This window comes from Hyaena hyaena, unplaced genomic scaffold (assembly GCF_003009895.1).
Source record: "Hyaena hyaena isolate Hyena2069 unplaced genomic scaffold, ASM300989v1 scaffold_45, whole genome shotgun sequence".
Lineage (NCBI taxonomy): Eukaryota > Metazoa > Chordata > Mammalia > Carnivora > Hyaenidae > Hyaena > Hyaena hyaena.
The window spans coordinates 4233338-4254238 of NW_024080677.1; the positions used below are offsets into that span (position 1 = coordinate 4233338).

General features: G+C 42.2%; 1 protein-coding gene across 3 annotated transcripts; it reads right to left on the reverse strand.

Annotated features, from left to right (window-relative positions):
* Positions 1–1415: 1415 nt before the first annotated feature.
* Positions 1416–15476, reverse strand: ZNF35 (zinc finger protein 35). 3 transcript variants are annotated; one of them, XR_005528095.1, is made up of 5 exons: positions 15392–15476; positions 12484–12792; positions 10856–11000; positions 3431–5771; positions 1416–1784 (listed from the first exon to the last, which is right to left on the reverse strand). XR_005528095.1 is itself a non-coding variant. In XM_039230340.1 (4 exons), the coding sequence occupies exons 2-4, from the start codon at positions 12670–12672 to the stop codon at positions 4525–4527; spliced, it is 1581 nt and encodes a 526-aa protein (XP_039086271.1). In that variant the 5' UTR covers positions 12673–12789; positions 15392–15476; the 3' UTR covers positions 1416–4524. The 3 variants fall into 3 exon arrangements, 2 of the variants coding, with proteins under 2 accessions (XP_039086271.1, XP_039086270.1); XM_039230340.1 differs by having other exon boundaries at positions 1416–5771; positions 12484–12789; XM_039230339.1 differs by having other exon boundaries at positions 1416–5771.
* Between the last annotated feature and the right edge of the window lie 5425 nt (positions 15477–20901).

Below are 20901 nucleotides of genomic sequence, written 5' to 3' on the forward strand. Positions count from 1 at the left end.
GTCACGTTGGTTTCCATAGAACACCCAGTGCTCATTCCCACAAATGGCCATCCCCACAAGTGCCCTCCTCTATGCCCATCACCCCCCTTCCCCTCACCTCCTACCCCCATCAGTCCTCAGTTTGTTCTGACCTCATTTTTTAAAAAAAATGTCACTGGTAGTGGGGCACCTGGGTGGCTCATTTGGTTAAGGAACTGAATCTTGGATCTCAGCTCAGGTCTTTTTTTTTTTTTTTTTTTTTTTTAACTTTTTAAGTTTGAGTGAGAAAATGGGGAGAGAGAGAGAGGGAGAGAAATCCCAAGCAGGCTCTGTACTGTCAGCATGGAACCTGATGTAGGGCTTGAACTCATGAACTGTGAGATAATGACCTGAGCCAAAATCAAGAGTCAGACGCTTAACTGACTAAACCACCCAGGTGCCCCTCAGCTCAGGTCTTAATTTCAGGGTTCAAGCCCCCTATCAGGCTCCACACTGGGTGTGGAGGCCATTTTAAGTAAAATAAAATAAATTAAAAATAAATGTCACTCATAATTATGTAGTGCATTCCCAAGTGTGACTTTACACCCTAAAGCAGCCAAGAACTGCCCTTAGAAAGCCTATCTGGCCCCCTACAAATGAGCACAAAACTGTATGTGCTCTCTGCATTTCTCCGGAAGAGGATCTTCAACCTCCATGAGTTCCTCAAAGGGGCTGTGACCCCAGAAAGACTGAGCACAGAATGGAGGAGCAAGCGAAGTGACAGATGTGGTAGGACAACTGCCCAGGCAAGGACGGGAGGGGACCCAGAACATAGAGGAATATTAGCTTTGTCCAAAACACCTCTTCCTGAGCCTGGAGGAATTCATGGGCAAATGTTTGAGGGGTGTAGGGGTGTGGGTATCTCAATGAAGAGTCTCTCATCTGTGCCCCCCAAAATACAAGATTTCATTATCACTTTCACACCACTGTGCTCCACTTAATACACAGCTGCTCGTCTCATTTGAGACTTCTTGGCTTTTTTTTTTTAATTTTTTTTAATGTTTTTTTTTAATTTTTTAAAATGTTTTTATTTATTTCTAGAAGAGAGAGAGAGAGACAGCGTGAGCAGGGGAGGGTCAGAGAGAGAGGGAGTCACAGGCTGAAACAGGCTCCAGGCTCTGAGCTGGCAGTCAGCACAGAGCCTGACACAGAGGTCGAACCCACAAACCGCGAGATCATGACCTAAGCGAAAGTCGGACGCTTAACCGACTAAGCCACCCAGGCGCCCCTTTTTTTTTAAATTTTTTAATGTCTTTATTTTGAGAGACAGAGACAGAGAGCAAGCGGGGGAGGGGCAGAGAGAGGAGACACAGAATGTGAAGCAGGCTCCAGGCTCTGTCAGCACAGAGCCTGACACGGGGCTCGAACCCACAGACTGTGAGATCATGACCTGAGCTGAAGTCAGACGCTTAACAGACTGAGCCACCCAGGTGCCCCTAGACTTCTTGGCTCTTAATACCCATCAGCTGGTCTGGCTCTTTGATAGCTCTTGACAACTTAAGAAACAGGGCTTAAGAGTTAACAACAAAAGAAGGAGCTGACCTCTGGGAAAAGGAAAACCTAAACCAACTCTGTCAAAAAGGAGTAGTCCCTTCTCATTTATCAGAAACCATACAGAAAAAGGAGGGCTGTAATTTATTTTGAGGGCTGGAGTTGAATTGGAAGCAAGAGTTGTTATTTGGATAAAGATCTGGTCCACTAGGCTCACATGATTTGTGAAGGACTAGAGGTCCTGAACCTGGGTGCAGATTTGTAGAAATCCAGACCTTGAGATGAAATACAGTAGAAATGTAAAAAGTCATTTTGTTGAATGAGGAATATAAAAGTATGTATAAAACTTAAGTTTGCTCATATAAATAAATAGTGTATCACTTAAATACAAATAGAGTCAGTCAGAGAATCCTCACAGCCAAGGTACAGAACACCCAGTACAGCCAATATTGTTAGCATCTTGTTTTGCTGAAACCACACAGAACACTATAGTGTGTCTACACATCCAGACCTTTATTCTACGGCTTCCCCACTCCATCTTTGATCACATGTATTTGTGGCCTACAGACTTTATTTGACTACAGTGGCCATTACCTTGGCAACACATTGGGTTCCCCTCCAGAACTAAAATACTTGGCTATGGGACTGGAAATTTTTAAGCACACTAGGTGATTTTAACATGCAGCCAAGTGAAAAAACACTGTTTCACTGCGAGGTTGGGTCTGATTCCCAAATCAAACTTCACCTTCACCTCACAATCACCTGAGTAGCCTTTTCTGTATTGCCTATGAATAGCAACCTTAAGCCAGGAAATCACAATCATCCATGATGAGCATTCAGTTATGAGGATGAACACATGATGTGAAGCTAAAACAATTTAACTGCCGCAATGGTCATAAGTCCCAGCTGGTACTTTTCAGGAAAGTACTTTTGGTCTCTTGATAGGTCCAGGTCACTGATTTATCCCAAATCTTCAGACCTGCTCTCCCTCTCTTCTGGGCTTCCTGATCCTGTGTGTGTGGTGGGGGGAGACCTAAGCTTGTTCCTATTATGCACATGGTCTTATCCTTGGGTCTCTCCACTGCTAGCTAGGGGACAAGAATAGAGACTGTCAGGGTCAGTGAGGACATGAGCATTTTTGATTCTCATTTTTGAGTTCTACTGATTTCTCATAGTTGTGTATGACTGACAGTGCAACTGGGAAAAGGTGCACATGCTTTGATAAAACACCATGATTGAAGGGAAAGGGGAAGAGAAAATAAACAAGCTTTCCTGTTTATATGTATGCCTTCTGTACACGGGAAGTGCTCTGTAAAATACAAATGAGCCATTAAGAGTCCCAATGGTGGGACTTCTATTGAGAGTCACACCAGATTGCTTATCAACAGGCGGGGCATTTATGATATGCGCTTCCTTGCTGAATGGGGTGAAGAGACAGATCCAGAACTTAGGAAACTCAAATCGCTCTCAGATTTGCTGCTTACTGGTTACTCTGCCTAAGGCACATCCCAAAATCTGTCACCTCAGCTTCCTCACCTGAAAATGAGACCATATACCCCTTTCTCAAGCTCTGCACAGATCCACGTGAGGATTACAGGTGGTCAGACACACAGCATGGCAGAACAAAGAGAACCCAGATTGAAATCCTGGATTTGAATGCAGGCTGCTATTTGCTGCTTGACCACTCTCAGATAGATGGACCAAACAATTCTTGCAGTGTTCTAAGGATTAAGGTAAGGATCTATGTGAAAGCATGAGAGAAGTGCTAGGAATCTTGTTTTTATACATGAAGGTGCGTAATCAAATTTAAAGAATTCATTTCTGTATCAATACAAGGCAATATTACATAACTACCTATTGCATAGTTTTATAAATCATTTTACTAAGAATAAAGGCTCAACGGTAACAAAGATTATCTTACCTTAGCCAGTTTCTTCATCCTTCTAAGTTTGCACATTCCAATACCTTTGAACTTCTCAAAAAAAAAAAAAACAAATTAAGACCTAAGGAGTCCCATTCTGCCTCTTCCCTCTCAGAATCAGGACTCCATTAGTTCTTCTAAAGACCAGCCAGAAAGTGAGAATAACACCCAAATTGAGACCCCTGGCTGAGCCTAAGCAGAATGAGCATAGACAACATGGGCATGCCTCTTGGCAAGCTTTATTCTTTGACTCCTCTATCTGGGAAGGGGAGTGTTACAGGCATCTTACTCCGATAGGAGTGCAATGGAAGTTAGGGTCACTTAGAGTTGTTGATCTTAGCAAATGAATACAGCCCAGTGCATCTGTGGCCCCCGTGTGTGGTCTCCATCAATCCTCAAGTGCTTGGCCATGCAGACTGGGGAATGGTCAAGAAGAGACTCGTCAGAGGTCCCCAGGGCTTTACTCTACCAAGGTTCACGAGTCATAGATAGTAAGAGAAACAGCTCTTTCCTACTTCTATCCATTTTAGGAGCAGTAGACAGTTAATAGGGTGTTTTTTGTTTGTTTGATTTTAATGTTTAAATTACCTAAGGAATGGAAAACTAGTACGTGTTCATAGGTAAGTTGTTGGTGAATTGCTACCCCAAGTGGTTTCCTTAATTAATCACTGCTTAACCCAAATACTAGAATACAAGGTTCAAAGCTCAGAATTCCACCAGGCAGACTTATACCAATAACCTGCCTGTTGCTCAGAAACTAGCAGGTTCAAAAAACAAAATTAAGCTAAAAATACCTTTCCTCAAACAGGATCTTTATCACTTAGCTTTGCATGACCCATTTTTAAGAAAGCCACATTCCATTTCAAACAGGACTACTGAGGGCAGAGTTTACAACACAGTCCTTGCCTTTAGATGCTTAGCTTTCACTTTCTTTAAGTCAGCCTCTGAAACGCTTGTCTTGTGTTCTGTGCTGCATTCTTGAAAACTGCTACTTATAACACGGCGCGCCTCATTTTTAGAGGAACAAAATGGCAAAGATGTATTCACTGAGGGGGCAGTGGATTATGATCAGCACCTGGAGTAACAAGCACTTGTCACTCGACAAGGTGCGTTCTGTGGTGTCGCATGAGGTGCGAGTTAGAAATGAAAGCCGCGCCACACCTGGCACACTCGTAGGGCTTCTCCCCAGTGTGGGTTCTCTGGTGCACAGTGAGACTCGACCTCTGCCGGAAGGCCTTGCCACACTCGTTGCACGTGTAAGGCTTCTCCCCGTTATGAATTCTCTGATGAATAAGCAGGTAGGAGCTACATGTGAAGGCTTTCCCACACTCGTTACACACATAAGGGAGATCTCCACTGTGAATCCTCTGATGCACGATAAGGCAAGAGAGCTGACTGAAGGCTTTCCCACACTCGCTGCAATCATAAGGTTTCTCCGCAGTGTGAATTCTCTGGTGCACAATAAGGTGCGAAAAACAACTAAAGGCTTTTCCACATTCTTTACACTCATATGGCTTCTCACCAGTATGGCTTCGCTGATGCACAATAAGATTTGCACTCTGGGTGAAGGCTTTGCCACAATCATTACAGGCAAAGGGCTTCTCCCCAGTGTGGATCCTCTGGTGGACAATGAGGTTGGAGCTCCGAGTGAACGTTTTCCCACACTCATTACATTCGTAGCATTTTTCTGTAATGTGGACTTTCTGGTGCCGAGCAAGTTGTGAGCTGTAACTGAAGGCTTTCTCACATTCGCTGCACTTAAAAGTTTTTTCTAAGGAGTGGATTTTTTGATGTACAGTCAGATTTGAACTCTGAGTGAAGGCTTTCCCACATTTTGAACAAACATACGGTTTCTGTCCAGTGTGGATTCGCTGGTGCACCACAAGGTTTGCACTCTGAATGAAAGCCTTCCCACACTCATGACATTCAAAGGGCTTCTCCCCTGTGTGGATTCGCTGATGCACTACAAGGTTTGCACTCTGACTAAAGCCTTTTCCACACACACTACACGTAAAAGGCTTCTGTCCAGGCTGGCTTTTCTGATTTTTAACAGAGCTAGAACTAAGGCTATACCTTTCCCCAGATTCCAGACATTTCTGGTCTCCCTCTACTTTGAAGCTGTCAGGTACGTGACAGTCCTTCACTGTCACTTCTCTGAAATCTTTCTTTTCCCTCTTGATCCTCTGCTTCTTTAACATGTTCCCTTTTTCACAGGCTTCTCCTAACTCAGGTCCTTGAGGATTAACTTTCTGGATGCTTCCTGGTATTATGAAGGGTTTTTCTGCTTCATCACATATCTCAGTTTTTGGAACCAGTAACTGTGGGTTCTTGGTTTCTGCACCTGAAACAATAAATAGAAAGTACAAGTGTCGACTTATTTTGGCCTAGAAAAAGAAGAGGATCACGAAGTGATACATGTCAGGAAGTATGTGACTTCAGTGTATGTAAAATGGCTTCATCAAAGGAAAAGTATCTCCCGCGTGTCACCTCTCTGTAAGCTCTTCTGCCAGGTCTACGCCCTCTCCCACACCTAGAGCAGAATCCACTGACTCATGGTCTTTCCGGCACTTCCACCCACTTCCACCAGACATCTAACCCACTGCCTCATGCCCGGGAAGTTATCTGCAGACATCTCTCCTGGTTGTATGATGACTGGTCTTGCCATTCAGACCAGTTATGAAGGACACTAGTTTCTCCCCAGGCTTGCCTTCTTACCTTAGCCAATTAGTGTGAATTTGCTTACAACTCAGCAATTAATTAAGGAGAGTCCCTCCCTAGGAATGAAGATCTATGTGACTTAGATTTTTGTGTATGAGGAAGCTAGATATCAAAGAAAGGATAAGCATGGACAGAGAGGGTCACACTGGATGCCGAAAGGCCCAGAGCAGCTAAGAGCACCTGAAACATTAAGGGGCTATGCAGCAAAGACGTTAAGAACATGAGTTCTAGAGCCAGACCGCCTGGTTTCAAATCCCTGCTCTGCCACTTACCAGCTGCAGGACTTTGGGCTAGTAACTTCTCTGTGCCTCAGTTTCCTTCTCTCTAAAATACGGACACTAAGAGTACCTATCTCATAAGATCATGAGATTAACTGAGTTACTCTACGGTCATGTCCGAGAACAGCCATGGAGCACAGGAAGGGGCTCTGTGAGGTCTGCAGTGACTCTGAGCCTGACAAGGAGTGCTGTGAGTCCAAGTGTTGGGGCCCAGGAACAAAGATGATCCTTAGGGGAGAGGGGTGATAGATGGCAACACTAGAAGGGACTAAAGAATGGTGAACAGAATAAACAGCTGAATCCTACTGAACAAACAGCTTAGCCTGTGTCAAGGGAAGTTGACCTTTCTAAGTGTGGGTCATGATATAGCCTGCTCCATTGTGTCAATATCAGGAAAACACCAAAACTTTCTGAAGTTTTAAAACTGACTGGTTTCCAGCTGCTCTACACTGCTTCAGAACCCTAACGGTGTCAAAAAGAAGTCATGCAGTCAGCAACACCATAATCTTATTTGCCTCCTCTCTACCCCCACCACTCTTGATCCTGGAATGTCCATCCATACAGCCTAGTGCTGGCAGAGTGAACCCTCCGCAAAGCTTTAAATAAACGGAGCTCAGGAACACTACTCAGATAAGGCAGACGAAACAAGGGCAGGCAGCAGTGGGAGGCACACTGGCAGAGGAGAGGGGTGTTCCCACTGGTGGGGTCAGCCTAGAAGGGAGCAGGAAAGCTGTGAGCTGCAGGTCATGATGCGACTGCAGATGGGGAATCCAGCGTCTACACAACGTTCCAGCAGCACAGACCAGCACAACTCTCTAACCTGTGAGATGAGTGAGTGGGACAGGAGTGTTGGGGTATAGAGCAACACGGGGGGCAGGGAACCAGCCCAGTTTGGCTGCCCGGTTATGACAACAGTAATCCGACCCTCCCATCACAATCATTCAGGTAGGATGGGCAGTGCTGGAAAAAGGGAATGCCTGAGGGCTGCATACAGCAGAGCACTGAATGTAACAACAAACTCTGAAATGCTAGTCTTTTTCCAGTTATTTCTATTCCTACCGTTCTGAGGTCTTTCTTAAATCTATTTTTCTCCCTATAGATTTACTGCCCTTACATCGTCTTTTTTACCTTTATTTTTTAACTGAAGTATAATTAACATAGTCTGATATACTAGTTTCAAGTGTATAGCATGTTGACCCAACAATTCCATACACCACTCAGTGCTCACCACCCTTAGTCACCATCTGTGACTTTTTTCCCACTACCCCTTTCCTCTACTGCCTCTTCATCTGTCATCTTTTTTTTTTAAATTTATTTCTAGGAGAGAGAGAGAGACAGCATGAGCAGGGGAGGGTCAGAGAGAGAGGGAGTCACAGACTCTGAAACAGGCTCCAGGCTCTAAGCTGGCAGTCAGCACAGAGCCCGACGCGGGGCTCGAACCCACGAACCGCGAGATCATGACCTAAGCGAAGGTCGGACGCTTAACCGACTAAGCCACCCAGGCGCCCCTTCATCTGTCATCTCTTGGTTTTTATTTTTAAAATTTGTGTGTGAAATATTCTGATTTTTCCCCCTGTATGGTTTCATGTCTTTTCTGCTTTTCTTTTGTTCATTACTTTCTTCTATGTTCTCTACTTTTCTTTATCCCATACATCTCACCTAATCTCCCCTCTAATGTCTCCCTCTCTGCTTTTTTCCATCTCCTTCTTCTTTCCTTTAGCATCGCTCATCACTGACACTGGGGGCCCCCGTCCCCACCAAGAATCTCTCCAACAAAACCAAAGTTGAAGAATACTTCAGTCTATGAAGTGTTGTGTTCCCTAACCTCACTCCTACTCTTTTTACCATTAGATTTAGAACACTAGAAAGACATGAAAGACTAAGATGGATGGGGACTACTGAACCAATTAGAATAACAATTCTTTACATTTGCATCATGCTTTATGTCAAAATTAATACAGAAGTGGGTACGACTGTGACCTACAAGGTCTTCATGTAGTGGCTATCTAACAGTTTCATCGCAGGGATGAAGTAAGAGCTAGGATCTGAGCCAATGCCCAGAATCTAAGAAAAGGAAAGAAGGCCCATTCTGTGTACTCAAGCTCAAATCCCCTTGGGTTACTAATTAGCCATCAGCCTAGAACCTGTCCCCCTGGCTTGATTGAAATGCTATTTTGGATCTTGACAGATTATTGTAACCCTAGTAAAGTACAGAAATAAGTATCGAAATAAACTAAAAACACACCTATGATCTACTAGAGCATAGACAAAGTAATAAGTTTTGAAATCAATACTTTTCATTTTTTTTTTTTTTTAAAAAGAAGAGATATGAAATGCTATACAAGCCTGCCATCTTAGCTGGTGAATGTACTCCGACATATGTAAGATAATTTACGAATTTTGTATGTCATTACAAATTCATTAGATTTACAAAAGCCATGTGCTATATGTGTAAGATTTGTAAATCTGCCTACTTAGGTGTTTGAAATGTCTTAAAGAATTGGATATATTAAATTTGAAATTTAATATATTTTATATATTTTAAGATCATAGAAATAAGGAAATTTTTATATAAAAAATGATATACAGGTAGAACAAATCTTTTAAAAAGTATAAAATTTTCTTTTTTCTTAATTTTTAGAGAGAGTGGTGTGCATGTGAGCAGGGGAGGGGCAGAGAGACAGGAAGAGAGAGAGGGAGAAAAAATCCTAAATAAGCTCCGCACTGTCAGTGCAAAGTCCGACAGGGGGCTTGAACTCATTGAACCACAAGATCATGGCCTGACCTGACATCAAGAGTCAGACACTCAATAGACTGAGCCACCTAGGCACCCCTGTTTTAAAAAGTTTAAAAATTTAATCTGTAAAAGTTGAGGCTTAACTGAATGTGAATTTTAAAAAAAGTATGTTCTCATTTTTATAAAAATTTTTCTAGATGTAGAAGTGAAATAAAAATGAGTTAGGTTTAAATGCTTAAAAACTTGGTTTAAATGCATAAACTTTAATGAAGTCAATATTAATTAACATATAGGAAACTGTAAATAAAACTCTCTGATATTAATAACCCAGTAACACATCGAAGCTTCCAAAGCACATTCATGTATATTATACAATTTTGTCATCAAAATGAAACTATATTCTCTTTCACCTGTGTGGGAGCTTGGGGAAAAAAAGGGGGCAAGACTGTGTCTTATTCAGTGTATCCCCAACACCCATCATGCTACCCAACACATAGTAAGCATGCCCCCAACAAATCCTGTACCCACTGGATCAATTCACCCTAGTTGACAGAACAGGAAAGGGAGGTCCAGAGAGAAAAGACTCATTCAAGGTCACAGAGTCATCAAAAGATCAAAAGCAGGAGAGCAACCACACTCAGATCTCTCTCTTAATTCCCAGAGCTCACGTCCCTGCTGTTACCTACAGCTATGCAAACATCTGGCAGCACACAGAAAGGTAAACCTTGGCTGCGAACAGGGTCTTGAGGTAAGTGACAAAGAAGGAAAATAGTCACCATTCCTAGTAGATAGGTGCCACTGCTGGAGTTCAGACAGTGAATGACTGACAAAGCAAGGGAACAGGAAAGAAGCGATGACACACCAGAGAGAATGGAACAGGGAGCAGACAGTGGGCAACAGAAACTACTGAAGTTAGGGGGAATGACTAAGGAACAGACAAGAAAATGAAAGGTGGTAATCCTAAGCTTCCCCACAACAGTGGTTTAAGAAAGTGAGTGACCTGGTCCACCTGAGGAAGGGAGCAGAGTGGGTTCAAAATATTCATCCATAGCTCTGTACCCGGCAGACTTAGAATGTGGGTGCCAGAGGGGACTTAGCGGTCAGGCAGGGTTTACTTGTACAACACAGGACCCACAGCTACCATATTCTTGGCCCACAGTTACACTTCACTCCTTCATAGGTAAGTTTCTTCCATTGCTTGTCAGATATATCCTGAGTCCCAGCTTAGAGAGAAAACCAGGTGATAAAGCCATGAAGGCCTAACTTTGAACACCAATATGACTGACACAACTGTTCAAAACCCTCTGGAATCTGCACAAAGATCATAAAGACAAAACATCGCCAGGGCATTTCCTCAAAATCACCACAGAAGTTGACCCTTCCTACCTTAGCTAGCTTTTCTTGCAGGCTCACCGACCTATGATAAACAGAGCATATGAAGAGGATGGGTCTCTGTAATATGAAACAATAAATGGGATTAAAAGGTGAATTTGGAGTTTGCCTGTGTTTTCTGGTGTCTTAAGCCTGTGTGCAAAATAAGGCATTCCTTGTGACAAATGCATAGCTCTCCCTGGTAGTTTCAATACCTCAATACTCTATGTTTTTCAAGCTAGGAGACCAGGCCACCAGTGTCTGAACAGATTCTGAGAAACCCCAATGGTTGAGATTCTGAACCAGGGGGTTGAACCTTACCTAGAGAAGTCATGTTCCCATGTGTCTCCAGTCTCTCACTCTTGGCCAGAGTCCCTGATAATGAGAAGGTGCCAAGGGCTGAGGCCGCAGATGCCTCCTGTGTTGCTTTCAGGACTACAGCCATGTTCCAGAACATGTTTGGATCCTAGAGATAAGCACACAGGTGGATTTCTGAGAAAATTGTCAATGGGAAGCAGTATGATTAAAGATGAGAACATAAAAGTACCTATTCCTAGAGTCCATAAAAGATTTTTTTTTACATTTTTAAAAAACCTTTTTTAATAAAACAACAAAAATAGAAAATAAAGGCAGAGTCTTCTCTGATCCCCAAAGTGAGTTAGGCAGAGAATCAAGGCTGTGACTTTCTTCTCTATCTCTGTGATTTCACATCACTGGCCACTGTGGCATCCAAGCCTAACTTGCCAGTGAGTGCATGACAAGAGAGCAACACACGGGGAGATTTTCCAGGGTAGAGTTTTCTGAGGTGTAAAGATCAAAGAAGCAAGGTTGTGATCTTTGGGGCTCCTCAGCTCACCTGACTAGGGAGTGTTTCTGAAAATACTAAGGACCACAGGGTAGTATGTCGACCCACAACTCAAAGTGGATCCATATATCACCACCACCTGGGAGCTTGTGAGAGGTGTAGACTCGTTTTTTGTTTTGTTTTGTTTTTTAATGTTTTATTTATTTCTGAGAGAGAAAGAGAGAGAGAGAGAGAGAGAGAGAGACAGCATGAGCAGGGGAAGGTCAGAGAGAGAGGGGGAGAGAGAGGGAGACAACGAATCTGAGGCAGGCTCCAGGCTCTGAGCTGTCAGCACAGAGCCCAACGTGGGGCTCAAACCCACGAACCGTGAGATCATGACCTGAGCCGAAGTCGGACGTTTAATGGACTGAGCCACCCAGGCGCCCTGAGAAGTGCAGACTCTTAACCCAGACCTCCTGAATCAGAACCTGCATTGTAACAAGACCTCCTGGTGATTCCTATGCATATTAAAATTTGAGAAGCATATGTTAGAGCTATCAAAACTTGACTAGAGTCCACTGAAAAGTTTGGTTTTTTTTTTAATTTTTTAAATGTTTATTTATTTTTGAGAGAGAGCATGCAAGTGCACGCAGGAGAGTGAGACAAAGCATGAGTTAGGGAGGGGCAGAGAGACAGGAAGACACAGAATCCAAAGCAGGTTCCAGGCTCTGAGCATGTTGCCCCACATAGGGCTCAAACCCACAAATCATGAGATCACAACCTGAGCCAAAATCAGAGGCTTAACCGACTGAGCCACCCAGGTGCCCCAAGAGTTTTTTGGGTTCCCACCCCCCCAATCTCGGCTGTCTGGGTTCCAGGCCAAGATTCTCATTCAATTGGAATCAAGTAGCCATGAGCATCACGATTTTATAAAAAGCTCCCCAGGTAATTCTGTGCAGCAAAGTTTGAGAACCACTGGTTTATAGAAAGGACCAAATGTCCCATCAAGAAGAGACTGTTTCTATTATATACTAAAGGACTATAGACGAGAGCCCTACCCTCAAAATAATACTGCAGGTGTGGAAGCAGAGGAACACAGTTTCCTCTGAAAGCACTTGAGGTGTTCAGGTCTCTCTTCCCTCCCTCCTCCAAAACCATTGTTTACCTTCTCCTCCTGTTCTGATAAAGCAAGGTCTGTCTGGGGACTTTCCCCAGGAGCCCAGACTTTGATGTTCTCAGAGTGTACATGGCTAGATGCCTGACCTAGGAAGTTTTCTTCCTCCTCTTCCTCCTTTTTCACGGTCACTGAGCCCCAGGGGGCTAAGGCCATGGCCTCTCTCAGTTCTGCGGTCATCTTCTCTGCTCAGGAGGGGAACTCTTATAGCTGGGGGATGCCCAGCAGAGGTCAAGCCCCATCTAATCTTTAAGTTTCTTCTTCTTGAGTTTCTTCTCAGGGCCAGGATGATTCTGTCTACTGAAAAACCAGAAAACATTGTTAGCATCGAGCAAAGGTGTGCCTGGATGCCATTAAGGGCATTGCTGCCCAGTGCGTACACAGTAGCCACCGCAACAAGGGTCTGCTCTACTCCTCCCTCATAGGATGGAAACGGTTCAAAGGCAAACATGTAATTTGTTCCCATAATAATCACATTACAAACAGCTTTATATCATGTTTATTTTTTTCCCGATTATAGAGTTAACATATTATTATTGTAAAAGTTTAAAAAATACACGGGCACCTGGGTGGCTCAGTCGGTTAAACGTCTGACTTCAGCTCAGGTCATGATCTCATGGTTCATGAGTTTGAGCCCCGCATGGGGTCTGTGCTGACAGCTCAGAGCCTGGAGCTTGCTTCAAATTCTGTCTCCCTCTCTCTGCCCCTCCCCCACTCGTGCTCTGCCTCTCTCTCTCTCTCTCTCTCAAAAAAAGAAAAATACAGAAAATAACTAAGAAAAATCAACCCTACTCCACCTCCAAAGAGATAACCACTGTAGAGCACAGAATTTAAGATACTTCTTTTAAGGGAAAACCTTCAACCACACTAACAATTATGACTTATACACTTCTTGTTTTTAACTATAGGAATATATATATTTTTTTAATTACCACCATGGGTTGGTTTTGTTTGTTTTGGGGGTTGTTTATTTATTTTTTTTTAAGTAGGCTTCATCCCCAGTGCAAAACCCAATGCAGGGCTTGAAGTCATGACCTGAGTTGAGATCAAAAGTGAAACACTTGACTGGGCCAACCAGGCACCCCACCATGGTTTTTTTTTTTAGAAGGAATATTACAACACAAAGAACGTTTTTAATTGCCAAAGATATACAATACCATGAACTAAAGAAATTCAAGAAAAGGTCTGAGAGTCTAGACACCAACATTTAGAGATGGTCATCTCTGGGTGATATAATTACAGATAGTTTTGAGATTCTTTTTGTTTGATATTTACTTTTTCCATTTCTTCCAACTGTCTAACATTACTGTCTAATATAACTAATATTACTCTTAAGATTAAAAAAAATGTTTTATGTTGCCATTCTTCCTACTTATCACTTTTAGTAGCTATACAATAACCTATAGTGTTAATTCTATCATTCTCATCCAAAAAGGATCAATAAATAAATACATAGAATCAAATATATACCCTACATACAAATGCACACAGTAATTATCAGTCATCAGTGTTTTCTCTGCATTTCCATACAGATATGTTCACCTTTACACATACTGCTTATTTTCCCAAAACAGAAATTAGAACGCATTTGTATGTACATTTTTTAGCAAGTTGCATTTTGTTTTTTGAACTCAATGCCTTTATTTCACATAGTATTCCACTGTCTTAGATGGATCTTTCTAGGCACCTGGGTGGCTCAGTTGGTTAAGCCTCTGATTTCAGCTCAGGTCATAATCTCCTGGTTCGTGGGTTCGAGCTCTGCATAGGGCTCTGTGCTGACAGCTCAGAGCCTGGAGCCTGTCTTCGGATTCTGTCTCCCTCTCTCTCTGACCCTCCCCTGCTCATGCTCTCTCTCTCTAAAAAAATAAATAAAACATTTAAAAAAAAAGGATGGATCTTTCAATACACCTACATATAGAGTTACTTCATTCTGGAATTCTAAATACATTATAACTTACTTAACCAATACTATTTATGAGCCATTGCTTTAGTGAAAGGAGTTCTGATTGTTTCCAGTTTATTTTCTTAATATTTAATGTTAAAAAATTTTTTCTGTGCAAATAGTTTTTTCTTCTGCTTAATTATTCCTTTACAAGTGAGAGACTACTGGTTCAAGGATTTCATGATTGACATATAGTGCTAAATTGCTTTCTAAAAAGACATCAAATCACACCATCACCAACTTAACCATACAGCTTTATCACAGCCAGGTCAGCGGGTCTTTGTTGTTTAATCTGTGGGTAAAACAACCTTACTAGTTTAGTTTATTACAAATAGATTACATTTTGTCTATTCCCCTTCAGATGTCTTATGGGGCGAGGGACGCTAAATTTTATTATGTCTCCTTTTGCTACTATTGATCACATACTTTCTCCTGTATCAACTTACTGGCAACTTAGTGTACAATTTCCTGAATAACGCAACAGTACTTTCATTACTGCAGCAAATCTCAATTCTGGATGATTATTCTATCTAGAACTGAATTCCACCAGGTGGAAAGGCCTTAAACATTCATCTCACCTGTGTATAAGCCAGACTGCCTACTGAGTATTCTTACGGGGCTGCTGACCAAACTCAAATCCGCCTCCAGCCCCACAATGCAGAGTCCCTGATCAAGGACTTCCCTTTCAGTGTCCTCTCCCTGTTTCCAAACGTGGCAACCCACCTCCCCCACCTCCATATCCTAATCCCTATTCCCGGGGTAAGCCCGGCCCCTGGTCCAAGCTTCTCCAGGAAAGACCCCCGGTAGGCTGCAGCTGTGTTTCCGAAGTAGGGGGACGCGGAGCCGGCCGCGGACGGACAGGCCTGGACCCCCAAGGGCAGGTCGCGGCAGGGCGCCCCTGTAATGGCCCCTTCCGCGCCACCAAGGCCCGTGTCCTGTCCCGCCAAGCCCACTCACCGTGCACCGCGAAAAGGCCTGGCCAGAGCTCGCGGACTCCGTAGCAGAACATAGGCTGGAACAGACGGCCCGCGCCTACCGGTGCGAGAACAATGACCGGACAGGAAGTGCCTGGAGACGGGCTTCCGGCTTCCCAAGTCCCCAGGCCGGCCCCTCTAGGAATCTCGGAGGTGTTGTCTTCTCGATGGGTGTCCAATATCTCTGCGGAGCGGGGATGGGCGTGGAAGTGCCCAGGAGGGTGCAGGTGGTCTGTGGCCCTAAAGCCTCAGGAAAGGGGACATCCCCTGGCTCGGCAGTAGTCGGGCGAGGCGTGTACACAGAAGCCTGAAGCTACAAAGCATTCGTCTGTAGAAAGCCCTGATAATTTTGCCCCAAACGTTTTATTTTGAAAATCTCAAACAGTACAGAAAAGTTGAAAGAATGGTACAGCGGATACCTGTATCCTCCATCTGGACTCAACACTTGCCTACGTTTGCCTTATCTCTCTGTATATACTGAAAAAAAATTTTTTTTCAAAACACTTCATTCCAACAGTTCAATATGCATTCGTTCATAATATTCTCCAAACGTTAATACATTACATAATGGAAAGAAAATGAACAATTCCCTACTATCACCTAATATCCAATCATATTCAAATCTCCCCAACCACCCTTAAATATATATTTCATAATTTTGTTCTTCCAAGTCAGTTTCACACAGTGCATTTGGTTATGGCTTTTTTAGGATTTTGTTTTACCTTTTATTTTGAATTCAAAATAAGAAGTTGGAAAAATAATACCCTTCCCCAAGTTTCCCTCAACAGGCACAACTTACATAATTATAGTTTGGTATAAAAATAAGGATGTTGACACTTGTACATTGTTTGTGTATACTTCTACTTCATTTTATCACATGTATGTTTGTGTAACCACTACCGCAATCAAGATACACAACTTTCCCAACACCACAAAGACCTTCCTAAGTGTTATCCCTCCCTCTCCCTGCTGTCTCCTCTCACTATCCCCAACCTCTGGTAATCACTAACCTTTCATCTCTATATAGTTTTGTCATTTTAGAATATCATGTAAATAGAATCATGCAGAATACAACCTTTTGAGATTAGATTTTTTTTTCCACTCAGCATAATATCCTTGAGATTCACTTGTCGTTGCAGCAATAGGTCATTCCATTTTATTATAGAGTAATAAGTATTCATGGTATAGATATAATACTGCTTTAGCCACTTGTTGAGGCTATTTGGGTTACTTACAGATTTTGACTGTTACAAATAAAACTGCTATGAATAGTCATGTTCCTGTTTTTCTGAACATAAGTTTTCATTTCTCTAGGATAAATGCTCAGGAATACGAACATTGGGTTATATTGTAAGTGCACGTTTGGGTTTGTAAGAAACTGCCAAACATGGGGTGCTGACTGAGCAACTGTCTCTTGATTTGACTCAGGTCATGATCTCAGGGTCATGGGATCGAGCCCCACATGAGGTTCTACACTGAGCATGAAGCCTGCTTAAGATTCTCTCTCCCTCCCGAATTGGACAGCAACATGCAGAAGAATGAAACTAGATCATTTTCTCACACCATGCACAAAAATAAACTCAAAATGGATAAAGGACCTGAACGTGAGACAGGAAACTATCAACACCCTAGAGAAGAAAGCAGGAAACAACCTCCTTGACCTCCACCGCAGCAACTTCTTACTTGACACAACCCCAAAAGCAAGGGAATCAAGAGCAAAAATAAATGATTGGGAACTCATCAAGATTAAAAGCTTCTGCACAGCCAAGGAAACAACCCAGAAAATTAATAGGCAACCAACGGAATGGGAAAAGATAGTTGCAAATGACATATCAAATAAAGGGCTAATATCCAGAATCTATAAGGAACTCACCAAACTACACGCCCGAAAAACAAACAACCCAGTGAAGAAATGGGCAGAAGATATGAACAGACACTTCTCCAAAGAGGACATCCAGATGGCCAACAGACACATGAAACGATGCTCAGCGTCCCTCCTCATCAGGGAAATACAAATCAAAACCACACTGAGATACCACCTCACGCCAGTCAGAGTGGCTAAAATGAGCAAATCAGAGAACTCTAGATGCTGGCGAGGATGTGGAGAAACGGGCACCCTCCTACACTGTTGGTGGGAATGTAAACTGGTGCAGCCCCTCTGGAAAACAGTGTGGAGGTTCCTCAGGAAACTAACAATAGAACTCCCCTATGACCCAGCAATAGCACTGCTAGGAATTTACCCAACGGATACAGAAATGCTGAGGCATAGGAGCACATGGACCCCAACGTTCATAGCAGCACTCTCCACAATAGCTAAAATATGGAAAGAGCCTAAGTGTCCATCAACAGACGAATGGATCAAGAAGATGTGGTTTATCTATACCATGGAATACTACATGGCAATGAGAAACAATGAAACCTGGCCACGTGTAGCAACATGGATGGACCTTGAGGGTGTTATGCTGAGTGAAATAAGTCAGGCAGAGAAGGACAAATATCATATGTTTGCACGTATAGGAGGATTAGGAGGAACTTGACGGAGGAACAAGGGGGAGAAGAAGGGGGGAAATGGTGGGGGAAAGGGAGAGAGGCAAACCATGAGAGACTCTTGCATGCTGACAAAAACTGAGGACTGATGGATGTGGGGGGGAGGAGGGATGGGCATGGAGGAGGGCACTTGTGGGGATGAGCACTGAGTTATGTGGAAACTAATTTGACAATAAACTATTTGTAAAAAAAAAAAAAAAAAGATTCTCTCTCCCTCCCTCTGACCTCTCCCCCACTAACATGCTATCTCTTAAAAAAGAGGCGGGGGCGGGGGGCTAAAACAAAACAAAACAAAAAAAAACTTGCCGAACTATTTTCAAGAGTGTCTGTACCATTTAACAATCCCAACAACATGAGATCTAGTTACTCTGTATCATTGCCAACATGTAGTAACACTATATTTTCCCTTTTCCTAAGGTATGCTGATAGATGTACAGTGATTTTTAACTTTTATTTCCCTACTGGCTAATGATGGTGAACAACTTTTCATTTACTTGCTATCTATACTTTGGTGAAATGGCTTTACATGTCTTTTGTCCACTTTCTACTTTAAAGTTATTATTGGTGAGTTTTGAGATTTTTTTATATAGCCTAAATACAAATCCTGTTGGATATATGGTTTGCAAATATTCCTCTCAAGTCTGTAAAATCTTAGCACCCCTAAAGTTTCTTTGCAGAGCAAATTATTTTAATTGTGATGAGGTCCAATTTATCATTTTCCTTTTAAGGACCCTACTTTTGATGTAAATCGAAGAATTCTTTGCTTAGTCCTAGTTCCTATGTATGTATTTATGTATGTATGTATGTATGTATGTATGTATGTATGTATATTTGCCTATGGGTATCCAATTGCACCAGCAGCATGTTGAAAAGGCTCTTTCCTCTAAATTGCTTTTATACCTTTGCCAAAAATCAATTGGTCATTTGTATGAGACTCTTCCTGTCTTACATCTCTTTAATACCTTTTAAAACAACCTCCCTCACCCACTTTTATACCTTTCATTCTGGAAATACACACAAAACCAGACATCGGTATAATGAACTCCCAAAACTCATTCAGCTTCAACAATTATCACATCCTGCCTTTTTCATATTGTTGAAGAATCCAGTGCAGTTTTCTTATACAATATCATGTGTTCTAAATTTTCTTGTGGTGCCCTTTATCTTGTTCCTCTGATTCCTGTATTTCCTGGCAACAGGTCTAAGAAGCTTGATAAATTCAGGTTACACTTTTGGCTTATTGCATCAAATGAGGAGGCACGTTACGTAGGTTGTCTCAGTCTTAATGATGTTATATTTTAACTGGTTTAGAGGTGAATGCCAGCTTCCCCATTGTTAAAGTACATCTTTCTCTTTGTAATTATTATACAACCAGTAGTGATTCTTCTGTAGCACAAATATAAAGCAGCTTTATATTCACTATCTCATAACAACTCTGTGAGGTAGATATTCTCCCTCCTGTTTATTCAGATAAGGAAATCAAGGCTACAAGAAATGAAGGCATTTATCCAAGGAAAGTGGCAGAAGCTGACTCATATCTGGGCCTTAAGACTTTAAATTTCAGGCTCCTTCCGTTTTTCACTCCTGTGTACCTTTCAGTCTAATGAGGAACCAAACCTCAAGGAACTTAGGGGTTGGATTAGTAACATTTATCAACACACCACTTTAATACTACTAATATTAGAAACACAATCCTGATATTAAGGTTTTTTATAGTCCAATTACAGAGCTGGGAGTTTTGAAAATTACAATACAAAATTAGCAACTCAAGAATACAGGATGAATTAGATCTAAGATTGGTTCCTCGGGAGTGATAGGCTTAATTACTCAGAGATAGATTCTCAATTGATTTAATGAGAGCTTTAAGAACTCAGCTCTTGGGGCGCCTGGGTGGCTCGGTTGGTTAAGCATCTGGCTTCGGCTCAGGTCATGATCTCATGGTTCATGGGTTCGTGCACCGCGTCGGGCTCTGTGCTGACAGCTCAGAGCCTGAAGCCTGTTTCAGATTCTGTGTCTGCCTCTCTCTCTGACCCTCTTCCCTTGCTCATGCTGTCTCGCTCAGAAATAAATAAAACATTAAAAAAAAAAAAAAAAAGAACTCGGCTCTTTGTGAAACTTATGTAGTAAACTGAGTAGTGGAACAGGATGTTGTTTCTTAACAAGCTTTCATATGTCAGCATATGTTTATATATGAAATGCCAGTGAAATGTTGATTAGAACTGAGAATAAAGTGGCAGGGATCATTAGCTAAGGGGTTGGGGCTAAGGATTTTCCCCTATGAACAGGGAGAGCAATATAGGACTGTCCTTCCATTTTGACATTCACCATCTGCTAGGTTTCGAATTTGAAGGTTTGAAAATACTTTTCCTTGGCTTGTGTTAACAGCTGAACATAATACTGTTTTTCCATAATAAGCCAATATTTTCCTATCAAAACAAACTAGGCATACTATCTATTAACTCAAACATTCTGAAAGGTGTATTTTAAAAAAGTCTTTAGACTATTAAAATCCAAAGATACTTATCCACCACCATCCTTCCTTTTACTATAAAAATGAGTATTTTTGAGGTTCCTGGATTCAATTGTTCATTGACGTAATGAACAAACATTACATTATGCCATGTTCCAGATTTTGACCATACCTCTTTTATCCAACTTTATTGACAACTAGATTATTTCACAAAGTACATTCACAAACATCCTTTCATTTAATCCTCAAACCCTGTGAGGTAGGCATTATATCAACGTTTGACTGACAGAGAAACTGAGGCCTAGAAAATGACTTAACAACATCACATAGCTAGTAAGAGAAAGATCCAGGACCTAAACCTAGGTCTTCCAATTCCAAATCTCGTACTCTTCTTAAGTTGTCCTCAAACAGCAGACTCTTGCCCACTGAAGTCCATGTCTGACATGTCTCAATCATACTGTCAACAGAGACTTTCT